General features: G+C 51.8%; 1 protein-coding gene across 15 annotated transcripts in view; it reads left to right on the top strand.

Moving 5' to 3' along the window:
• Positions 1–15,876, top strand: part of TUB (TUB bipartite transcription factor) — an 89,405-nt gene that overhangs the window by 52,664 nt on the left and 20,865 nt on the right. The window contains exon 1 of one of the 15 annotated variants that reach the window (XM_086340200.1): positions 11,280–11,543. The exons of 13 other annotated variants lie outside the window; for them this stretch is intronic. In XM_086340200.1, the coding sequence (XP_086196326.1) occupies positions 11,506–11,543 (38 nt within the window). In that variant the 5' untranslated portion in view covers positions 11,280–11,505. Of the gene's footprint in view, positions 1–11,279; positions 11,544–15,876 lie in introns of those variants that run through there. One more of the 15 variants, XM_086340204.1, reaches the window with a different exon arrangement.

Here is a 15,876-nt window from a genome sequence, read left to right as displayed (position 1 = left end):
TGACGCAAAGAACTTACTCACTAGAAAAGACCCTGACGCTGGGAAAGATTGAAGGCAGGAGGAGAAGGGGATGATAGAGGATGAGATGGTTGAATGGCTTCACCGACTCTATGGACATGAGTTTGAGCAAGTGCCAGGAGTTGGTAATGGACAGGGAAGCCTGGTGTGCTGCCATCCATGGGGTCACAAAGAATCGAACACGACTGCGTGACTGAATTGAACTGAATGACTGTTCCTCAGTGTTGCCTTCAGGAACTTTTAAAAATTGAGGTAGTTGGTTTGGCTGCATCCCATTTGAACCATCACCCTCAGTCTCAGCAATAGAGCCTTGAACTGGAAGCAGGGAGGGTGGGAGGTAGGTTCTAGACCTAAGAGACAGCCTCTGCTGAGGTTGGGAGAGTGTGAGCCTGGCTTGTCTGAAAGCAGACCAGTATGGCTGGAGAATGGAAACTTGTTCTGTTGTGTGGACACTTAAACTTTTTTTTTTTTTTTTGGTCTGCAAGCAAGGGAAGTCAATGAAGGATTTAACGCAGCAGGTGCAATGGTAGATTTGCATTATGGAGAGATCACTCTCAATGCCATGTGAGAACAGACTGCAGGAGAGCCAGAGGGAAAGAGGGTGCAGCTCATTATGTAATAGCAGCTAACTCACATCTCCTTACAACATGCCAGGCGCTGTTCTGAGTGGTTTCTGTATATTAACTATTAAGTCTCCAAGTACACAGGGAGTCTGTGGCAGAGCCTGGTTTGAAGCCACAGATCTGGCTCCAGAGTGGACTCCTGAAGCGCACAGGTGATCCCATGTACCTCAGATGAAGTAGCATGGACCAGGGTGGTGGCATTGGAAATGGTGGGAAGATTGACGAAGGGGACCAATTGAAGAGATACTTAGGAGCTCATAGCCACAGGACCTGGTGATGGATTTCATGTGGTAGGGTGGTGGGAGGAAATATCATGGTTCCAGTTTTTCCTATGTACTTGTGGTCATTTGGAGTTTTTGTGGGACTTGCCTATTTACTTTTCTACTGAGTTATTTGTACATGCTTATCACCTCTACTCATTTTCTGGGGAAGGAAAGAATTCAGATCCATTGCCAGGGTCCATTCTGAATCTCCCATGTATCTTCTGGGTGTGTGGCCAGGTGAGGGATATGGTCTCTGCTCTTTATACTTTTGCTTAAGGGTGTGAGAGCCAAGTGAACCTGCTCTGAGTGTTCCCTATTCAGCTCTCCCAGGGCATTTAGAGTGGGAGGCGAGAAATGTGCATCTTTTTCATGTAAATTGTCAGATGGGGCCTGGATACTGGAAATCCAGTGATATTGGGGGCCTTAGACATTATCTAATCCAGTCCCCTCATCTTATAGATTGGTACATCTGCTGCTGCTGCTGCTGCTGCTGCTAAGTTGTTTCAGTCGTGTCTGACTCTGTGTGACCCCATAGATGGCAGCCCACCAGGCTCCCCTGTCCCTGGGATTCTCCAGGCAAGAATACTGGAGTGGGTTGCCATTTCCTTCTTCAATGCATGAAAGTGAAAAGTGAAAGTGAAGTTGCCTAGTTGTGACTCTTAGTGACCCCATAGACTGCAGCCTACCAGGGTCCTCTGTCCATGGGATTTTCCAGCCAAAAGTACTGGAGTGGGTTGCCATTGCCTTCTCCGGATCGGTACATTGAGGCCAGGAAAACTGGGAAGAGATTTGTCAATGGTCATGAAAGGAGGCCAGGGACTTAGATTCAGGTCTCCCAACATCCAAGATACTAAAAGTATCTTTGGATGAGCGAGGATGTCAGCCAACAGCATCAGCAAGTGTCCAGTCACCTGCTCTGGTGGGGGTCCCCAGGAAGATCCTACAGTGTGTCAGAGCCAAGAGGTGGGATGGGGCAAAGTAAAAAATAGGTTGGGTTGAGCTAGAGAAATGGGTACCCATCACCCATGAAAACCAGACAGGCTGAGGTGTAAGTATGCAGAGGTGGGACCCAGCAGGGAGGCCTGTGGGATTTTGGATCAGGTGTTCCAAGAAGCTGGAGAAGAGTGGAGGGTGACATGAGCTAGAGGAACACACAACACCTCTCCAAACTCTGCCTGCTTGGGAGAGGAGACCTCTGAAGCCCATTCTGAGGGCCAGCCCAGCTTGCCCATCTCCAAGGAGATCCCAGAAGTAGTGATGAGTATGAGGGCCTGGACAGAGCCAGCTGGCCTGAGAAGATCAAGCCAAAATCCAGGGCCTTGTCCTGCTGAGCAGGGCCCCTCATTCCCTGCCACCTGCCCCATGCCAGCCTTAAGGCCGTGGAAGGGGCCGGCTCTGCAGCAGCAGGGGGATGGTGCCTGCAGCAGAGATGTGAAGGAGGGTGGCCTGGGAGGAAGACTGAGAATCAGGCAGAGAGATGCAGAGAGGTCAGGAGCAGCCTGGAGTTGGAGAAAGGCATAGGTGGGTTCCGCCCCACCTAGCCCCACCAGCCCCACCAGCCCCACCAGCCCCACCCAGCCCCACCAGCCCCACCAGCCCCGGGCACTGTCTCACTGAGGAAGTCTAGAAGAAGCTGCCCAGAGCTCAGAGATGCTGAGGTGGAGTGGCTCTCTCCTCCCCGCAGAGCCCAGGCAGGGCAGCAGCTGCTGGGACTGCCTGTTCTCATCCTCCTCTGAGATGGGCCCAGGCCCCAAAGCCCAGGCTTCCACCAAAGCTAGTAAATCCTTGCTGTTGTGACCACCCATAGAGCTTATGCTTCCTTTCGTGTCATAGCTCCTCAGGGTTGCTGTGAGCAATCAATGAGATAATACAGGTAACGCTCAGCACAGTGCTGGCTCCACACCAGGGCTCAATAAGTGGAAGCTGTAATTACTATGTGTTGTCACATCTCCGTGGTGCTTTGGAACAGTGATCGCAGGTTCACATTCCTTCTCTGCGTTCAGTCTCTCACACCCTATGTGGTAGGCAAGATGTGCATTGTCCCCACATAACAGATGAGGAAACTGAGGCGAGCCCTGCAAGTGGTCCTTGGCTATCCAATGAGTTAGCAGCACAGAGAAGACAAGAATTCAGTTCAAGTCTAGTGTGTTTTCACTGCTGTGTGTTTCTTTTATAAAATGTAAGACTTTTATCCTTATTTCAGAGTTGGACAAATTCTAATCACCTTCTTTTGTCTCCTAACAGCCCTGCTGTAAGGAGTTAAAATATCAGAGAGATGTGTAGTGCTGGAAGGTAGCCTTGGAGAACATCCCACTCCCTGAATTTCTTGAGGCACAGAGAGGCAACGTACTCACTCAAACTCACACAGCATATTAATAACAAAGCCAGGACTGGAATTCTGGGTCTGGTGTTCTTTCTCCTATACCTGCTGCCTCTATAGGTCTTGGTGACTTTTCTCTCCATTTCAGAGATGGGAAAACTGAGCCAGAAATGTAGACCAGCTTTATTCCAATCCCATAGCTCTTACCTTAGAGGACACTGCTTCTTCAGTGACCTGGTAGCTTTAGAATCTGATTAGAATTTGATATTTATGAACCATTAGCAGCAAAAGAGAAGGGCCATGGAGCGAAAAGATGGTATGTTAGGGGTAATAAACTTTGCAAATAGTTTAAATTGCATTTCAGGGTCTGATTCCTCTTGCTAGAGAGATGGGTTAGCACATTCAGAGTAGGGTTGTTTAAAATGCATCTCACATTTTAAATACCTATGGTTTTCTTAGATGAGAGGGAAAAAAAAAAAAAGGTCAAAACCGCAAACTCATAGGTTTTCTGAAAGGTTACAAAATAAAATGTTCTTTGCTGGAGGATATAAAGGCAGTGGCTCTCTGTTTGACAAAGGAGAGAGCTCTGCTAGATAAATCTTGCATTATGAACAAATGAGAACTCGCTCCCTCTCTTCCTGATCAGCTTAATTCATTGTTGCTTATCTGCAAATTCAATAACACTGATAAAACAAACCCCTCCTGCAGGCTGAGCATGGGGGCCTGGTTGCTCCTCCTCAGAGTCTTTCCCTATTTCTAACCTCAGCCCCTGCTCCTTGGATGCCCTGTGCGGAAGTGGGCAGACCCTGTGCCTTGGCTCTGGGTCCCCCAGCCACACCCCACCCACGTCTGGGTCCTTGGAGCAGAAGATGCTCAGCAGATCCTCAGAGCAGAGCTGGTACACTGGGCCAAGAGGAGGTATTAAGCCTCCTTCCCACACTTCCCCACCCCGTCCAAGATAAATCATCTAATACCTAGTTCAAAGGTGCAAACATTTTTAATGCCCACGTGGACTGGAGAGTGGCCACCTGGGTGCCATCTTGGTAACAGATCATACTACATAGGACGATGAAGACTATTTCAGTTGTACAGCTTTAAGAATATTATTTATTAATTCCCTAAACCCGTTGTGTACCAAGTGTTTGTTTACTGCCTGCCTCCCTAACCACACTGGCAGGGTGCTGTCTGTGCTATGGAGGGGTCAACAGGATATCCAAGGAGCCACAAGCTAGAGTTAAGCGGAAGCCAGCACCTGGAAGGTGGTCCTAGGGTGGCTTTGCAATGGACTAGACTGTGTCTTTCTCAGCCTGGGCAACTTTTTCTGAGACCATGTGTGCATGTGTTAGTGTGGAGCTTCTTTGTAGGATGTTATACTTTCCTGTGATACTGTACCTTACCTCATGAACCTGTTGCTCTGTAGTTACATTCCTCCTAAAGGATACTTAGAGATCCATCCTGTGAACGTAGAATCGTTGACCTAACCAAGTCCCAGATGACATACATTTTGTTACCCCACCCCCATCCACCCAATTCCTGCCAATCTCCCCCATAGAAATAAAGCTGGGATGACTATCTCTGTACATCAACTTCGGCTCCAGTGCATGTTTCCCTTGGCTGAATTTCCAGGACAGGAATTAATGAGTCAAAGGGCTAAGCCCTCATCACTGGGTTTTCTCTAAATGATAGCCATTGAGCTGTGAGCTCTAGAACTCTGTGCTGCCTGAGTTTGAACTCTTTCACTTATTATCTGTGGGGCTTTGAGCAGGTTATGTAACCTCCAGTTTCTTCATCTGCAGAATGGGGATAATAATAGTACCTACCTCATTGTGTTGTTGTGAGGATTAGATGAGAGAAGCCATGTGTAGCTGTTGGGTTGAATAGGCATGACTCATGAGATGGAATCATAAAGCCAACTTTATTTTTGTCTCCCATGGTCTCTAATTTTTTTCTTCAATGCTGTTCCCCCCTCCCCAAAACCTAGATGAAATTGAAGGTAAGTCCGTGACTTTTCTGGCCATTTGCAGGTAACCAAAGGTGGTCCTGTCAGCCATTAGTCTGTTCTATCTATCGTGATTAAAAAAATCTTGGAACTCCGGCATAACATCAGCTTCTCTTGTCCACCCCAGCCTGCTTCAGGCCAGCTGCTTGTAGGCAAGGGTCCACTCAGCAGTTCTGACCCTCTCCAGGGTCCAAGATGAAGGTACAAAACAAGGAGAGGAGACGAGAGGAAAGTTCTCCCCTGACTAGATACGATATTCTGATGAGCTGGTGTCACACTCTCTGGGCTATCTCTCTGTGTGGGGTGTTTTTGTGGATTCTTGGCGATCATTCCATCACTGGGGTGTCTCCCCAAGTACAGCTCCTTTGATGTGGCTGGTGCTTCTGCTCTATGGCTCACCCTATGGCCCCATTCTTAGGCCCGGGGAAAGCAGCTGGACTCATCCCCTCCCCTACTGTGGCCTCCCCTAACAAGGGGGCCCTCTGGCCTCGGATCTAAGACAATCACACCTGTTCCTTGTGTAGGGGCCCACACTGTATCCATCACCCCCACTAACCTGAGAGCACAGGCTGACCCTGGGGCAGCAGCACCCTCTCAGCCATCAGGGCAGGTGTGACTCAGATGCCCCAGCACTGTGGCCCCATCCTGGGCTTCCCTGGTAGCTCAGACAGTAAAGAATCTGCCTGCAACACAGGAGACCCACGTTCAATTGCTAGGTTGGGAAGATTCCCTGAAGGAGGGAATGGCAACCCACTCCAGTGTTCTTGCTTGAAGAATCCCATGGACAGAGGAGCCTGGTGGGCTACAGTCCATGGGATTGCAAAGAGTCGATCACTAAGCTCTCATAGGGGTTTCCATCAACCTCCACCCTTCAGGTTGGAGATGAAGGACATAGTACTCTCCACCCTTCCTACTCAGGGCTCACTGGACCTTGGGAGCTCTTCCTAAAATTCCTGTTGAACCTCCAATAACCTTTTTTTTTCAGCCTATTTTATATATATCAGAGATGTGCCAGCTCATGATACAGCCTCTTTTCCATGTCACATTTGGTGGTGCCCCACCTCACCCTGGAATGTGATTACCTTGGAGCCTCAACCACACAGTTCCATTTCATCACCCTTTTGCTTTTATGAAACACACAGAGGGTGCCCAGCATAGAGAGCATCCTCCCCAAATGATAGTCACGTCTGCCAGTCTTACAGGCACTCATTTACACTGACTTCCTCACCGTTACATTTGGTTTTCTTCCTATTACTTTGTTTTATACTTTGAGGTTTATGTTTCCCTTAGACTATAAGCATTTTTTTCTGTTTTGGCTGCACTGTGCAGCATGTGGGATCTTAGTTCCCCAATCAGTAACGGAATTCTTTGTCTTGGCAGCACAGAGGCTCAACCACTGGACCACCAGAGAAGTCCCTAGACTGTGACCGTTTCTGTTGTTCTGAAGATTTTTATTTGCTACTCTCTTCTGCAGTGATTTGGAAAATAGACATATTGCTTTTAATTTATGAGTGGTTACCCTACATTTTTTTTCACAGACATCAGTAAGCCTATTTATCTCACTTTAATCATGTGTAATGGAGCAGTGGTCTCCATATATTCTGCAGTTTGAATGGAATTTCAGAGGGCTCCTCTGGCTGCCCACACATGTGCTGCCATCTTGCCATGATGTCTGCCCCACAGCTTTGCAAAGCACTGGTCCCGGGTGTAGGGCCTTTTATCTCTGCCCTGGCTTTCCCCATCCATCATCTAGCAGGTTTCAGTACCTCTGGGCTTGTCTCTCTCTATCCCCCATTTTGTTCCCAATTCTCTTTTTCTAAAAGGTGCATGTGGGCAGGTTGCTGTTCGGTTGCACCCCCAGTCATGTCCGACTCATTGCAACCCTATGGAGTGCAGCAAACCAGGCTTCCCTGGCCCTCACCACCTCCCAAAGTTTGCCCAAGTTCATGTCCATTGCATTGGTGATACCATCCAGCCATCTCATCCTCTGACACCCCCTTCTCTTCCTGCCTTCAATCTTTCCCAGCATCAGGGACTTTTCCAATGAGTCAGCTGTTTGCATCAGGTGGCCAAAATACTGGAGCTTCAGCTTCAGCATTAGTCCTTCCAGTGAGTATTCAGGGTTGATTTCCCTGAAGATTGACTGGTTTGATCTCCTTGCTGTCCATGGGACTCTCAGGAGTCTTCTCTAGCTCCACAGTTTGAATGCATCGATTCTTTGGCGCTCTGCCTTCTGCAGTCCAGCTCTCACAACCGTATATGACCACTGGGAAGACCGTAGCCTTTGACTGTATGGACCTCTGTTGGCAGAGTGATGTCTCTGCTTTTCAACACACTGTCTAGATTTGTCATCGCTTTCCTGCAGAGAAGCAGTTGTCTTCTGATTTCATGTCTGCAGTCACCGTCCACAGTGATTGGATTACCCGTGGCTTAAAACCCATTAGTGGTTCCCCATTGGCTACAGGATAAAATCCAAGCCCGCCAGTCGGATGCTCTGAGGACCATGTGATCTGGTCCTACCTTAACTTTTTAGGCCTTTCTGCCACACCAAACCACTCACCTACACACTACCCCATTAGGTGATTTGCACTTAGATTTTCATGTGCGTTGGTCACAGACTCTCACATCCCTGCCTTTGCTCATGTCATCCTCTCTGTCTAGAATGCCCTTTGGTAAAAGAGCCCAGAACCATGCCAAGCCAGTCATAGACTCTCAGGAATTGTTAAACTTCACCCATTCCTTCCTCAGCTGTCTATCAAAACCCTCCTGGGGACTTCCCTGGCTGACAAAAACAAAAAACTTCCTCATCCATCAAGGCCCAATTCAAGGCCCAGGTTATCCTAACCCGATGTCCCTCCCTTTAGAATCACTGGCTGCTCCCAGCACTTTGTATACCTGGACTGTGATACCGGCGCGTTGGTGCTTTCTGTCTCTCCTGCCAAACTGAAAGCTCCCTGAGAGCAGGCTTGAGCCTGACACCTGCTGAATTGCTGCAAGGACCCTTGAGCCCAGTTGGGTCGAGTTGATGTTTGGTCGATTGCACTGTCTCCCTCAGAAAACAAGGGTACTGTGCCAAGCTATGAAGCCGGGAGGACACCTTGGGACTTGGTGCCCAATCTGAATCCATGTTCATTTATTCTTCATATCCTTTTGCTTCCAAAATTGACGCAAGGTGGCCCACACTCAAACTGTTAAATTAGGAACAGAAAATTTAAGATTCCACATGGAAGTAGCAAGGTGCCAACATGTTCACCTTCTTCCTTAACTGAACAAGCCTTACTGAGGGGAACTTGCACTAGGGTCCCTTCCAGGTGGGTGGCAGCTGGTGAAGGTTCCTTCAGGCTGTTTCTGTCCCGATGTATTCTTCCTCTCCCTTGACAAGCCATGACCGTGTTTGAAAATGCCTAACATGCCGGGAGGAGAATTTAAATTCACAGCAAATACCTCATCTTTGAGGAATGGGACAGGTGGTGAGGGCGTGTGGGCTGCTCTGTTTCAGTAGAGATACCCTTGTTCCTGGGCTAAATTTAAAAAGCTTAGGTACTTCTTCAAGGGTCACTGTACAGCACAGCTGTATTTTAACCACAGTTTAGCACAATATTCTCATGCCTTTCTGGAGTGGTTTTTTAGTAGAAGCCAAGGGCATACGCTTAAAATGTCAACCAGGGAAGTCATCTGAGCAGCAAAACCCATCACCAGTTCTGAATTGAGTGTGAAACTCACACATCCCTGTAGAACTCACAGAAGTACATGCTTAGATCCTCCTCATGCACACACATCAACATATCAACTAACAAATGTTCTTGTGCAGGCCCATTATGATTGCAGGGATACCTTACACACACACATTCACGCATACATGGCACACAGCCCCTCTGGCTCCCCCACATCCCATGGGCGCACACAGCCTCCACAGAAAGAGACACGGAGAACTGTCTTTTTTCTGCACCTCACTCTGCCTCCAGTTTATGTTCCCTTAGGACAGAACTTAAAGTGTCTATTTAATAGTTTCAATTACTCCAGGCTCCTGAGACCTTCCAACTTGATTCTGATTGCTTTAAGGTGTCAGATAATTTGGGAAAAAAGGAGGAAAGTAGCCTGAAGTTCTTGAAGAGGCAGTCTTCTCAGCTCATCTCTGAAATGGTTGGTAGCTGCTAGTGGTCTGGAGGGTGGTACTGACCTCTTGCTTCTAGGCGGTGTTCCGTCCACAGGTCCTGACAGATAGAGGCCTTGGGTAGTGATTTGCTGTGCTGCCTTGGTCTCCAGGGCAGGGACTAGCCCCTTTCTGCAGCCCTTCTAGAACCTGACAGCAGTGAAAACAGAGGCCCAGGCCAAGGGTCCCAGCAGACAAGGAAACCACCCTATCTTCTGCCCCTGCACCCTACTCTGGGGTGAATTTTTTTTTTTTTTTGTCTGCTTTCTGTTCTCATTGACAGTGATAGCTCTGGAGGTTGATAAATAATCAGAGGTCACAGCCTTTGGCGAGCATTGATGCTGCAGTAGACAGAGATGGATCTGACTGCCCTGTGCGCCAGAAGCCTGAAGAGGGAGGTGGCGTGCGTGTGTGTGTGTGTGTGTGTGTGTGTGCATGCTCACTGCAAGAACTGTGATAGGCAGGAGGAAGCTAAGGACAAGGGCTGTGGGCACTGGTGTGTGAATCCTGGCTTCACCATTGACAGGTGTGTGACTTTGGGCAAGATCTTTGTCTTCTCGGTGCCTGTTTTTTCTGCTACAAAATGGGCATGATAAGAGCACCTACCACTGTGTGGTTGTGAGGATTACACGAATTATACAGCTGGCACCTGATGCTCAGCAAACGCCCCCCACCCCCACCCCACCAAGATCCTGGTTACTGTTTTTTATAGTGGGGAGAGTCCTGAGATGGGGGCTCCTGGTTGTGGACCCAGGGCGGCTGTAGGGGCCCTCCTATATGGAAGGACAGCGGGCTGCCCTTCCAGGCTCTCGCCATTAGCCAGGCAGTCACGGACACTCCCCTGGCCTGGCTGGGGGATGGCGCTGCCCAATCCAGCAGTGCACGTGAGGACACCCACCTGCAGTGTGGAGACCCCTCCGCGATCCCCGGGTTTCCCCCAGCTTCAGCCAGTCCTACTGTGGATTGGCTGCCCTTCACCTCAACACGGTTTGAACTCGGTGCTCGTCACAGCCAGAACCACTTCAGTGCTCAGAGACTGTAAGGTTATCTTTGTTGAGAGGTTTTGCCTCCGTTTAGGTGTGGTCCTTAGGGCTTTGGAAGACAGAGACGCTGGGTCCTTTAAAGCCAGATCGCTGGGAGCTTTCTGTCCTTGGACATCTTAGCCTTCCCGAAGCTTTATTCTCTGGGAAACAGCTGCAACTACTTGCCTCTCAAGGCTGCTGTGGAGATTAAGTAATATAAAATTTAAGGGCTAAGGATGCACTAGACTGAATGTTATCCTTGTCTTGACGGCTATAGCTTAGAGGGGAAGGACTCCTCCGCAGTGGGAAGACACCTCCTTTACTAAAACCGAAGAAGGTTCCCCGGGGAGGCGGATGGAGCTGCCTGGAAGGGGAAAGGCCAACCTCCGTGCTCGGCACCTGAAGGTCCCCTTGGAGCTCTTTCGGTCTTTTGGAGCATCATTCCTTTCCTACACAACTGGATCCCACCCTCTACTTCTCTCCCTCACCCCATTTAAGCAACGGTTTCCCATCCCTTAGCGGAAATAGGTAGTTCAGGTAGGTAGGTGTTAGAATTATCCCCGTTTCACAGAAGGAGAAACTGAGGCTTGGAGGTCGGGGACCCGCCCAGTGGCAGCGCCTCTATTCACCCAAAGTGGGCGCAGGCGCTCTCACTTGCGCGGAGCCGGAGGACCCGAGCTTTCTGTGAGGTGGGCGGGGGCGTTTGGGACGCCGGAGCCGATCTGGGGGTGGGGTCTCCGCCGGGGGCGGGGCGGAGCGAGGGAGGAGAGGCGGGCCGCCGCTGCCAAGTCAAGGCCGGGCCCCCGGCGCGGGCCCCAGCCCCTCTGGCGGCGAGGGGCGGTGCGGGAGACTTCTCCCGCCTCCACGCGCGCGCACGCCCGTGGCGGCCCCGCGCACTCCGCCGCTTCGCCCATCGCGCGGCGCAAGCAGTCGTTCTCCGAACCCGCGGCCGGGGCCCTGGCGTGCAGCGCGGGCCTCGGCGGGGCCCAGCGCCCCGGCCCGGGAGGATGCGGCCCTGGGCGGCCCGGAAGCTGAGCAGGGCCCCCGCGCCGGCCCTCAAGGGCCCCGGCCTTCCGAGCCGCAGCTGGCGCCCCGCCCCCGAGAGACATGACTTCCAAGCCGCATTCCGACTGGATTCCCTACAGGTACGCGGGCGCCGGCCCCCACCTTCACTCCCCCCCCGGGCGCGGGACTAGCCCACCACCCTTCAGTGCTGAAGGCTCGGGGCAGGGTCGAGGGTGTTGGGTCGGGATGCCCACCACTTCGAACTCCGGGAGCAGGGCTGGTTGCGGATGCAGGGCTGGGGCGCAGGACAGCTGTACCCTCCCCATCTGGCCCTACCCTAGGGGCGCGGGTTAGAGACGCTGGGCCTTCCTACCCCAACTTTGGGGGCCCCCCAGTGAACCTGCCTGCTCTGTCCTCCCCACTTATCGGCCGGCGTTGCTGGAAGAGGCCAGTTCTCTGGGCCTGTATGGGCCTTGTTGGGGCGGGCAGCGCCATGTGGCTGCCTGGGGAGGGAGTTAACCGTGCTGAGCCCCCTCCTAGGCCCAGCATACTGGTCACACGCCAGTATAGCCGCGTGCACACACACATACATCTGCAGACATGCACCCATCGGACGTCCACTGGACCAAAGACGCTCCTGCTGGTCGGTTCACACAGTCAGAGCATGAATTCCTGGAGACAGCCATTCTGAACCTAAAGCACAGGCTGCTTCTATATTCATGCTCCATGTATTGCTGCGCGCGTGTACACACACACACACACTGATTCTCGGGATCACACAGGTGTACTCCTGTCTATCTGTACACACACACATCCTGTATTTGGTGGAATACCTGCCTCCCACTACCCACACACAGGTACCACTGGTATCTATCAAAGACACAGAAACCCATTTGCTAACTGGTTTAAACACCTGCATACAAACCAACTCAGTACATGAGAACTGCGTTCACATGCACAAGAGAGCGAACCTAGGAACCCTGGGCACACTCAGGGAAGCATGGCCTGCCTGTGTTCCCGGATGCTGTGGTCTGTCCCAAGGACAGCTGAGTGTTCACGCCTGTGTGGAGGTTGGGGTGGCGGGGGGGGGGGCGGTTTCTGGAGCTTGCACAGGTGCAGGCCTTTCCCCATCCACTCTACTCCATTCTCTCCATTACCACTGGAAAAGAGCTCATCGCCATGGCAGCACTAGATCCTTGGCCACCCATTGGCTCCTTGGTTGCCATGGGCTACGGGGCTATCTCCAGGCCTCCCCTGAGAGGCATGTGTGTAAAAGGGGTGCTGGACTTCTAAGGTCCACCATGTTCTTGTCAGCCCAGGTGCACATGCTTGTGGCTGGCAGGCACAGACTCCAGACCTGCCTGTAACACAGCCTGCTCTTAAAGAGACCTGATTCCAGTCACTGATAGAAAATAATTCTGACAGGGCTCTTCGATGAGTCTGTCCAGACAGTATCCAAATTGAAATCAGCTGAAACTGCCTGAGGCTTGTTAAAAGTAGATCCTGCTACAAACAAGCACCTGTCCCTGGCCTGAGACTTCAGTTTTTCTCTTGAGAATTGTTGTGGTCTCTAATCTCAGTTGCTTTAGGGGCTTCAGGGTTTCCCAAGTTAGCTTTTGTGGGCGCCCCTCCCACCAACACACACACATCAACCCAGGATTTCCTGTGAACATATGCAGTCACACTGCAGTCTCATATAGACCAGGAGACAGTCCCATCAAGGGACTGCGGCTCTGTGGACTCAGAAGGGTTGTCACCCCGCACAGGGCATCTTGGCTGGGGGTGCAAGTAGTTTCTGGAGCATCCTGGCCTTCTTGACACGTGTGTGCTGAGGGCTTTCTACAAGACACTGCAGCTCACAGAGTGTCATTAACCTCTTCTAACCACCCCGCAGGGATGCCTGGGCAGTACCTGTGAGATGAGAGGCTATGAGTGCGGTGGAAGTACCTGCCCAGGGTGCTGATGGCAGGCTGGTGGCCACAAACTGACTGACGAGGAAGGGAGAAAAGGGGCAGCGCGTGGAGCTGGGATGTGATGGCATGTTTAGGATCCGCAGGCTGGGGACCAGGCCAGATCGTGGTTCAAGGAAGCCTCTCCCAGGAGCCAAGAACCACAGCAACTCGTGAAGGGAGCGCTCAGGTCTTAGAGAAAGTCAGCCTCATACTGGGGAGGCTTAAGCCTGCCTCTGGGGGAGAGGGCACTAGGGAGGTGGGGCTGTCTCCCGGAGTGCTCAGTCTTCCCACGAGTCCCAGGCAGTGGCATCCTGCAGAGAGGGATTTGGCACTTGCCCCAGCTCAGGCCCAACTACCCCATCCTCTCATTCCTTTCCTGAGCCCACACACTCCATCTGGAGCACAGAATCCTGCCACCCTGAAGCCCAGCCCTGAGGAACATCTTGGCCCCCTTGCAGCCCTGCCTTGTCCACCGTCCCATCGCTCTGCCACCCTCTTTCTTGTTCTGTGGTGGGGAGGGTAGGTGTCTAGCTGGAGGTGAGCTGGAGTTAGAAGTTGTCGGTGTCTCCCACCTTGCTGGGGTCTTTCTGAGCTTTTGTGAGCCTCAGAAAGCACTGAACTTGGGTGTAGACTTCCAGAATGAGGAGATCTGGCTCAGAGGAGCAGATGCAAATTGCCTTTTGCACTCACAGGGCTGCTGATCGCAGTCATAGCCACATGCCTGCCTGATCACAGAGGAAACTGGGGCAGAAGATGGTGAGGCGATGCACTTGGAGATGAGGGGGAGAGGCGGGTGTGCACGTGCTTTGGTGTGAGATTTCCCTCGTGTCACAGCATGTCGGAACTGGAGGGTATCATCTGGCTTGGGGACCAGAGGTGGGTCGATATCTTGTTAGCTCTCCTGGTGGGGGTTCTGCTGCCTCAGTGGTGGTTTGCACCTGCATCGCCCAGACCTGGCGCGTTTTCTTTGAAGCTGTGACAGCTGGTGTTAATCTTCTTAAGGGTAATTGTGACTCAATTTGTAATGATCATGGATTAACCTCACATTCTGACTTAGAAGGGAGCCATTTAGTTTATAAAGTGTAACAACTGTTATAACTTTTTGGGTTTTTTTTTCTTTCCATATTATTACTACTACTGATTTTTATTTCTGCCATTCTTCCTTCACCTGTGTTCTTGAGGAGTATTAACCGTCCCTGGTTCATGATTTTACGTTTTATGGGCTGAAGGAGGAGCAGTGAGAGTCAGGAAAGCCTGCTGGCCGCAGGTGTATTGGAGGGAGGGAGTGATGACCAGCCTTGTCCTCTGTGCTCTGTCTGCACCGTCCTGTGCCCGCTGCCTGGCGCCTCCTTCACCGGCCATGAACTCCTGGAGAGTGGGGAATGCACCTGAAGAGCCTGGCACATGCCTGGCATGACCGTGCATGGACACGGTGCCCATTGCTTTGAATCAAAGTGGCATTCCCCGGTAGACTGTAGGACTTCCCGGCTCTCCTGGCCCCACACCTGGCTTCTCAGCACCCCTGAGGGCTGCAGTACTCTCCCCTCAAAACAGGGCTTCCTGAGTGCTACTGGCAAAGCACAGCTCTAGGTCAGAGAAGGAGAATTTCAGGCAAGAAGGGCCCTCACAGACTGCCCAGTCTTCTGTGTGAACGCTCCCCTCAGCATCCCTGCCAGCAGCCTCACTTCCGATGGACGAGACCATTAGAAAACTCTCCCTTAGAGTGAGCCTACTCCTGTCTCTGGGTTTCCCCTCCTCCTGTTCTGTGTGTGAGTCGCTCAGTCACGTCCAACTCTTTGCAACCCCATGAACTGTGGCCCCTCAGGCTCCTCTTGTCCATGCAGGCAAGGATACTGGAGTGGTTAGCCATTCCCTTCTCCAGGGGATCTTCCTGACCCAGGGATCGAACCCGGGTTCTCCTGCATTGCATTACTGTGTGAGCCACCAAGGAAGCCCTTCCCCTCCTTTGGTCCTCATTAAGATCCTCCTGGTACTGCCCTTCTCACTCCGCTTCTCGGGGAGAGGAATGACTGCTCATTAGGCAAGACTCCCGTCTTTCAGTTCTGCCTCAGAGGTGCCCGGACTCTGGCCCGCTGCTTTGCCTCTGGCCGCAGGAGGGAAGAGCAGACCCTCTGCCCATAGTTCCACATGGAGTTTCTCTCCTCTCCCACCCCGAGCGTCTTTGGGAAGTCGTCTTGCTGCTGCCCGGGGTGGAGGGAGCAGGAGCACAAAGTTGACAAACGATCCAGGGAGCAGGGAGCCTGTGGATGCGCTCAGATTGGTCTCTGCCCTCCTCCAACTCCTGGAGCCGCAGGCGGCGTCCTGGCTGTGGCCTGTCCAGATGTCCAGCATCGAGCAGAGTGAGGTGTTATTTCCTCACAGTGGACCTCTGCCCTCCAGCCCTACCACCCCGGGGGATGGCTTTGATACTGACCACTCCTCTCAAGGCCTCTGTGAGCAAAACTGCGGAGTCTTTCATCAGGCTGGTGTCAAGCCCTGTCTTCTCCATTCTGCCTGTGTG

The sequence above is a fragment of the Bos grunniens genome, chromosome 15 (genome assembly GCF_055505025.1).
Source record: "Bos grunniens cultivar Pamir isolate PY7600 chromosome 15, Bosgru_T2T1.0, whole genome shotgun sequence".
NCBI classification, from domain to species: domain Eukaryota; kingdom Metazoa; phylum Chordata; class Mammalia; order Artiodactyla; family Bovidae; genus Bos; species Bos grunniens.
The sequence above is the reverse complement of the archived record's forward strand: the minus strand, read 5'-3'. Positions and strand labels throughout refer to the sequence as shown.